An 8,975-nucleotide genomic window follows, 5' to 3' on the forward strand; every position below is an offset into this window, starting at 1 on the left:
TTATTATTTAAAATTAACCTGTTTAACCGAATTCATATTATAATAGTACCACATTTGACTAATTTAACCGTCTTATTATTCAACGGTCTGAATATTGAAAAATAACGAATTTAACCGACTTGAATACTGAAAATCAACGAATTTAACCGATATATTATTCGAAAATACCATAAAATGAGTTACATCAACAATGTACTTCCATCGGTTTGTAAGACTCAGACACCTGCAACAAACAGCTTACCTGTAATTACTGAGGTAATTAAGGTATCTCTCTAACTGGGTAATTAAGCTTACTAGTGTTGCTTAATTAATTACAACATTATTTAGCTATATTTTCAGAGGTTGAGGACGAACCTGATTTTTTATGATAATTACGGGTGACAGTCCCAATATACTTAATTACCTGCGTTAATTACCCCGAGAAGCATTTTGCTCTGTGTGTGTGTGTGTGGTAAAGCCGAGGCAAGGTTGTTTACGCCATTTGCTTCTGTCTACCCAGCAGTAATTGGGGGACGTTGATGTTAATCGATTTTCGGATCCCGTTCTGGGGTAATGGTTAGTCAGTGCAGTTGGTGAATTGTCCGGTCGTCTTTTGGGGTTATTCCTTGACACTGGGTCGTAGAGTTCGTGTATTTTAGGGTGCGGGTGTTGTGTTGGCGATAGCTTCTACGTTTTAGAAAATTTCACGCCTAGGTGGTTCGTGGACTAGCCAGCCCTGAACGCAAGAGGCAATCATTGTTGTGTGTTGAAACTGTCGCCAATACAACAACCACACTGTTGGCCTTCCTTCCTCCTTCTCCTTCCTCCTTCTCCTTCCTCCTTCTCCTTCCTCCTTCTCCTTCCTCCTTCTCCCTCTTCTCCACCTTGCCTTCTTCCTCCTCCTTGCATTACTTCTCCTTCCCTTCCCCTCCTCCTCTGTCCTCCCCCTTGCCTTCCTCCTCCTCCTCCTTACTACTACTACAACGACTACTACGATGACTACTACTAGTAGTAGTAGTAGTAGTAGTAGTAGTAGTAGTAGTAGTAGTGCCACTTAAGAGAAAATGATAACAGTGACGATAATAATATTAATAGAAAAATAAAAATAAAATAAAGAAAAACAAGAATAACAAGTTTAATAAGAGAAGAACAAGAGGAATAGAAGAATAGATGAAGAAGAGGAGGTGGAAGGAAATGAAGAAGAAGGTGAAGACAAAGAAGAAGATGACAATTAAGGGAAAGTAAGAAAAAACAAGAAAAAAACAAACAATAATTAATGATAATATTAATGATGGTTACAATTAATTGATGTTTGTATACAGTAATGTGTCTTTAGCACGTGTTAATTATTCTCACCTGTTACAATGTTGTGTGTAATACCACGAACATAATAATTAGGTATATATATTTTTTTACGCTCGTGCCATGAAAAATCGCCATAACAAGCAACAAAATAGATAAACGAACTCTCGCCTGGCGAAACATCTTTAAAACTGTGTAATTTATCTGACAGGCGTTGTTGTTTGCTCGTTGTGGCGCTGTTTTTATGGTACGGGTCTGTTATTGACTTTACATTCATACTTACTGGAATTTAATATTTATTTTCAATCTTATTTAAGCATTTATGCATGACTCCTTAAGGTGATGTCAACAAGAGGGAATATTAAACTCCTGAATACTTCTATCAGTCTCTCTCTCTCTCTCTCTCTCTCTGTCTCTCTCACGTTGTCAGATGCATATTATAGAGAGACTAACAAAAGTGTATTTTAATTGGAGGTAAACTAACTGTAACAACTCATTAAGACTGGAACCCATTAAGCTTAGGATCCATTAGGAGTGGAACCCATTAGGACTAGAACCCCACTTAACCAGCACACATAAAAAATCTTTGTTGTCAGTAAACGTTTTAACACAAACACCCTGCAGTACCCTTCCTTCTATCACTCAATAGGTTTCCAAGATTCTGACGCCACTCTGGACAACTTCAAGAACGGCCTTAGTAGCCACCACTTCCCTCTACCTGGCGGGAGACACCAAAGATCCCTCTCCATGCAACACCACCGGGGTCCCTTCCGTAATAGCACCAGTACCACTACTACCAGCACTGGCAGTTTCCACCACCATAATAACCAGCGTCTTTACCATAGCCAGTATCAACGCCAGAGGCCTCTCTTGCACCATCACCAGTCGACTAAGGCCACCGGATCATCCAGAACAGATGAGGCTCTGAAGACGAACGGTACCAGTCACACTTGGGTCTAACTGAGGTAAAGTGATGTTGGTGTTTATACTTACTGGATGTTTTAAGTAATAAGTGATTGTTGTAAGTGAATAATATGTAATACAAGACAATGATAGAGTAATTGTAAGTAATTCCATAAGTAATAGGTAAATTAGATATAAATTTAGTTGTAAGTAGATTAATAAGTAATGTATAAGTGAGAAATATATTACTTGTAAGTAAATAGAATTGTTGGAGACACTTATAAATTATCAGTAAAGGTTTGATAGGTCACAATCTACTCATAACTAAACCATTGGATAGTATGAGGACTGAACCCAGGATTAAAGCTGCTGGTATACTCATCTCACTATATTAGTCCAGTTTAACCCGAGGAAAAAATACCCTTATGTCCTTATTCTATAAAGATCATCTTATATAATTCAATCTTAAAATAGGTCATCTGTTTTGTGACTATTAGAAGCAACTTTTAAAATAATGTAATGAAAAAGATAATATTTGATAATGGTATAATTCTGTCTCAGGGTGGGAGGAAGAGGAGGAAGAGGAAGAGGAGGAGGAGGAAGAGGAGGAGGAGGAAGAAGAGGCGATATTCTTAAGATTATAACAGAGACTCATAACCTTATAGACTCTTAAACACAAGGAATTCGTTTATAAATTAATGTCCCAATTTGTCAACAAACTTAAGTGAGTCTAACGTTCTTGAAAATTCCTCAAATAACATCTATAAACATGAACCAGGAAATACATTAAGGAAATATGTAAAGATATTATGGTAAAAAAAAGATTCCAAATATTCTCGTTTACATGATATTAAATATTTTAACACACACACACACACACACACACACACACACACACACACACACACACATATATATCGACCCAAACCCCCCCCCCCCCGACCCAGATCATTACACGTCATTCCTTTTACCAAAAACATCAATGAAAAAGCGACATAGATATTGGGTTTGGCAGCGTGTGGACGACCAATCAGCTTGAGCCAAGTATTGTTCTCTCGTGGGAATAGCCTTGTACTGATTGACTTGTAGTTAATGGTAATCGACAGGTTGTATGATGGTCATAATAATGGTCATCTACCCCCTGTATCTACCCCCTGTATCGACCCCCTGTATCATCTATCTCTCGTAACAATAACATCTACAAAAACTCGTTCCAATTATCTTCACAACATGGCGGAAAAAAGGTTAAAACTCACATCGGTACACACGAATTCTCCCAAAAGGTCTTTTTTTTTTCCTTTGATATGATTTCAATTGTTCTTTTTTCGCCATGGGTTCATATTTCATTCAGGGGGAACGGGGAGCAGGGGAACAGGGGAGGCAGGGGAACGGGGGAGCAGGAGGGACAGGGAGAATAAGGGGGGAGAGGAAGGTAGGGGGAATAGGGGGGGCAGGGTGGGCTTAGGGGTGAACAGGGGAGGGGGAATAGAGGGAAGCAGGGGTGAATAGGGGACTACAGAGAGGCGGGGAGGAAAATGGGGGGTCTAGCGGTGAACAGGGGGGACGGGTTAAAATAAATAAAAAAACACACTATATATGGGTTTTATTTACACTGGGACGAGAGTAGTGAGGTATTATTGTGACTTCTTTTGTTTCTGTGTACTTGAGATCCTCCTCTGACTGGCTGGCTACCTCCCTTCCTCTCCTCTTCTACTCGATGCGGTTTCGTCTTTGTGTTGATTTCTAACTAAGAAGTGACATTATTGGCGCTACCTGGTGACGTCACAAGCTCCTGCCTCATGATTGGTGGATTTTAATCTTTGTTTGTATGTGTATTCTTTATATTTTGTGACGATTGTTTATTATTTCCAGATGGACTTACCAGATTTGCTACTAGCCGTGAGTCCAAGGACCTCCCTGATCTCTCCGTCACTAAGGTCACCTCAGATAAGGACTCTTGGCCAGTCTCCTGCAATTTCCTACACACCTCAAGACACCTCCTGGGATTCCTAGCATCCCTTCGCTCCTTCCTACACACTCCAAGACACCTTCCGGGTTTTCAAGGCACAAAGGATACGACTTAAGTCCCCCTGTAGGACCCCAAGGACTCATTTGTGTACTCGAGGACTGCTTTGGGACTTCTAGTACTCATTCATCAACGAGTTTTTCTTTAGTCTTCCCAGCACCCAGATACTTGGACTCTGAGGATGACCAATCAGCTGGTGAAGTGTGAACCAAGCAGGACTGATAGTGTAGGAGTGTGTAGGAGTGTTGTGTATAGTGTAGGAGTGTGTAGGAGTGTTTTGTATAGTGTAGGAGTGTGTAGGAGTGATGTGTAGTGCTGGAGACACTATAAATTGTTTCTCATTTATATTGGAATTGAAATATCGGAAGTATTTGCATTCTTACGCACTGTTTCACTAGAGAAAACGCTTAGTTCCAATTTTTGGAGGAGTAACTTAAAAATAATGAGAAAGACAACGTGAATCACAAAGCAACTCCAGTAATAATTAAACCAACGCCACATTAAGTCTTAAAATCTGTCTCCTAAGTGTAAACAATAATATATAAGACTTACTTATAGACTTAAATAGCGAAAGGACATAAATACACTAAAACCACAACAATGTGAGTGGTACCTGAGCTCACGAAACTCACATAGCTGTTCTTGAGTGTGTGAATCAACATATAGACCCACTATAGCTTCACATACTACATCAAGTTACTGTCTCCGGCTACACCACCAAGAATACCCTGATTATTCTGGGTATGAAAAGTGTTTAACAACGATTTGGTAGTTCATAGTGAGGTAGCCATGTGTTCTATATAATGAAAATCCAAGACGAATGACGTCAGTCTTGGAGGGTTTATTATCTGCCTAATGGAGCTTAAGATATTTAAAAATAGAGCAGATTAAATACAGTACATAACCTCTAAACCTTCATTTTACAAGGCAGACTAACCTGAGTAACATATCCATGGAGTTTGTGAGCCATAAATATTATAGTTATGCACACATTTTAGTAACAAAAAACGAACGTAATAAGAAAAAACTAACATAAAATTGTAAGGGAAACTTAAATATTTATCAGATAGCCTAGATGTACCAGAAACGCCCCGCCCCATGACCCCTGTATGTGATGGCTCTCTCATAGCTCTCATGAAGCATTTAATTTTAGTTTCAAAACTCATAAACCTGTGAAATCAGGTGAAGGAGAATGAGAGAGAGGGAGAGAGAGAGAACGAGAACGACTATTCTATTAAAATCTAGTAGGAAAAACAATATATCTTGGGGTCTAGTTAATGTTTCTGTTCTCGTTATATATTCAGATGTAAACAAACATTCTATTGAGGTTTATATAAGCGTGGAATCATAAAAAAGTTTACAATAAGTACTTAGGAAAAATGAATAAAATCAAAATGGGAAAATTTCCCCAAAACTTAACAGAATCCTAGATATTTTATTAATGTGTAATAATCATCATTTAAACAAGTATGGTGATTATCATCTATGTATGAAGCTTGAGTGTATTCTTAAGTGTATTCTTGAGTGTATTCTTGAGTGTATTTCACGCACACTTTACACACGCCATATGTGTAATCATAACCGTGTATCACCATATTATCCACATTGTATTATTAATTAAATGTTACACGTCTCTTACCTTCCCACCTTACCTGTGTCAAGTTCACCATTACCAGACGTGAATTATGTATCATGTCAAAAGTACATCAACATGTTAATATAGTCCGACTTTTAGCTTAACTTAACAAAAAACTGACAAAATGTGTATCAAATTCCCAGTTAAGATATATACACAACCCAGTATTTCAATGTTTACTATGGAATTTTGTATAGTAATCGGTTTCCTTGTACATAATCCAGATTTTCGTTAAGTACTACGTTTATCCCACACTGTATGTTACATCTCCACACGCTGTAGACATTTTCAGCTCCCCCCCCCACTCTTGTGTATCTATACCTTGTGACTGCTATGTCCACAGATGAGGTTTATACAACACCTGGATCTCATTAAGGTCAATACCCACTCACGTTCATGTAATGCTTTAACTGTCATCCAGATCCCATGTTCGTAAAATGATAAATAGGGGAATTACTTAGCCTAGATATTGTCATTTTGTATAATACTGTATTGTCTTGTATGTCTTGATGCATTAAAAACAAACAATTAAGCATCAACCAAAAAGGGGAATATATATATATATATACACTTTATACTACTGCTAAGATAACTACACAAAGTAAATCACCATAGTTGACCATTCACAAACTCGTAAGGTAACCAGAAGGAATTCAACGTATCTGTGACTCCTTATAGCTTAGATAAACTGAAGTCAATTTTTGTCTTTATTAGTTTAATGCTCAAGTGTCGTTCAGTAAATATATAAGATACACAAACGTGATTTAATATTAACAATAAAGTCTTGTTTAGTGGGATTAGGAGATGATAGATTGACGGTAGACAGAGTGTTATAGATGTGATACGATTGACGGTAGACAGAGTGTTATAGATGTGATACGATTGACGGTAATATTGATTTGAGACAGTTGATAAAGTTAGAGTATGTTAGAGTTGAAGGGGTGTAGAGGATAGTGTTTAGACAGGAAGTTGATAACATTACATATAGATAGACAATGTAAGTCGAGGTGACAGTGAAGAGGAGACAGAGTTGATAGTGATAGTTGACAGTGAGGAAGTGATAGGGTTGATAGTATGACAGTGGTGACGGTAAATATCCTTATAATAATTAGACTAAGAATGTCATATGACAGAACCAAGTGACACGGCCTCTCTACCTAAATATAAAACACACACACACACATAGACACACACACACACACACACGATAAATGTAGTGTTACGCAGCTTATGTTTATACTCTGATGAATAAGGCGCTAAAATATTTCATAACACTTCAGTAATCGACAAGAACTAACTAAGCTTATATTATAGTGGTTTAAGAATAACATAAACAATAATATTTTTAGACCTGTAATCCTTATTTAAACCAGATATCAATAATAATAATGTTTTAGACTCGTAATCCATTTTTGTTTACATAATTCAGTCGCCTCCAGTGGACAACTAACACATGGTTCTCTATTTAGTCCACAGTATTTACTCCCTCACTCACAGGTTCGTCCACACCTTACTAAATTTGTGTTTCATGCAACTTGAATTACTAATGCAACCGTTGCAGATCAATAGGGCCCAGTTATAGGTTTGTTTCAGTCCTACTAGGCCCCCAACCTAACATTACTTAATCCTTGGGACTGGGGTCCATTACGACTTGGGGTCCTAAGATTGGGGATAGATAGAAGTGTGAACTATTAGGGTTGGGGCTGCTAGTGATTAAGGTCCAATAGGTGTGAGGCCGCTTAGGACTACGGACCAGTACAGGGCTCCTCTACTAGTGTGTCCTTATACTGACCGAGGCCCAGTCACCCTCCACACGATCCGTGTAAATAAAGTTGTTTAAATTAAGAGTGTTGACATGACAGGTCTGACTGTGTAGTGTGGGGTCTCCCCACAACACCTGTATAGTGTGTGGTCTCCTTACAACATCTGTGTAGTGTGGGGTCTCCCCACAACACCTGTATAGTGTGGGGTCTCCCCACAACACCTGTGTAGTGTGGGGTCTCCCTACAACACTTGTGTAGTGTGGGGTCTCCCTACAACACCTGTGTAGTGTGGGGTCTCCCCACAACACCTGTGTAGTGTGGGGTCTCCCCACAACACCTGTGTAGTGTGGGGTCTCCCCACAACACCTGTGTAGTGTGGGGTCTCCCTACAACACCTGTGTACAACACCTGTGTAGTGGGTGTGGTGTAGTGTGGGGTCTCCCCACAACACCTGTGTAGTGTGGGGTCTCCCACAACACCGTGTAGTGTGGGTCTCCCCACAACACCTGTGTAGTGGGGTCTCCCCACACAACACCTGTGTAGTGGGTCTCCCCACATGTCCCCACAACACCTGTGTAGTGTGGGGTCTCCCCAACACCTGTGTAGTGTGGGGTCTCCCCACAACCTGTGTAGTGTGGGGTCTCCCCACACCTGTGTAACAACACCTGTGTAGTGTGGGGTCTCCCACAACACCTGTGTAGTGTGGGGTCTCCCCACAACACCTGTATAGTGTGGGGTCTCCCCACAACACCTGTGTAGTGTGGGGTCTCCCTACAACACCTGTGTAGTGTGGGGTCTCCCTACAACACCTGTGTAGTGTGGGGTCTCCCCACAACACCTGTGTAGTGTGGGGTCTCCCCACAACACCTGTGTAGTGTGGGGTCTCCCCACAACACCTGTGTAGTGTGGGGTCTCCCTACAACACCTGTGTAGTGTGGGGTCTCCCCACAACACCTGTGTAGTGTGGGGTCTCCCTACAACACCTGTGTAGTGTGGGGTCTCCCTACAACACCTGTGTAGTGTGTCCCTACAACACCTGTGTAGTGTGGGGTCTCCCTACAACACCTGTGTAGTGTGGGGTCTCCCTACAACACCTGTGTAGTGTGGGGTCCCCACAACACCTGTGTAGTGTGGGGTCTCCCTACACCACCTGTGTAGTGTGGGGTCTCCCTACAACACCTGTGTAGTGTGGGGTCTCCCTACAACACCTGTGTAGTGTGGGGTCTCCCTACAACACCTGTGTAGTGTGGGGTCTCCCTACAACACCTGTGTAGTGTGGGGTCTCCCTACAACACTTGTGTAGTGTGGGGTCTCTCTACAACACCCCCAAAACATATATAATGCATTATCTTCGTTATTATCTACA

The 8,975-nt window shown here is 40.5% G+C and overlaps 1 protein-coding gene across 1 annotated transcript in view; it reads left to right on the forward strand.

Moving 5' to 3' along the window:
• LOC121857014 (pyrokinin-1 receptor-like) overlaps positions 1-8,003 on the forward strand; it is a 28,839-nt gene extending 20,836 nt beyond the window's left edge. Inside the window, exons 4-5 of the mRNA XM_042352822.1 lie at positions 1,931-2,246; positions 4,057-8,003. Of these exons, the coding sequence (XP_042208756.1) occupies positions 1,931-2,241 (311 nt within the window). The 3' untranslated portion in view covers positions 2,242-2,246; positions 4,057-8,003. The remainder of the gene's footprint in view (positions 1-1,930; positions 2,247-4,056) is intronic.
• Positions 8,004-8,975: the final 972 nt, after the last annotated feature.

Source organism: Homarus americanus, unplaced genomic scaffold, assembly GCF_018991925.1.
Source record: "Homarus americanus isolate GMGI-L3 unplaced genomic scaffold, GMGI_Hamer_2.0 scaffold44060, whole genome shotgun sequence".
In the NCBI taxonomy this organism is placed as follows: domain Eukaryota; kingdom Metazoa; phylum Arthropoda; class Malacostraca; order Decapoda; family Nephropidae; genus Homarus; species Homarus americanus.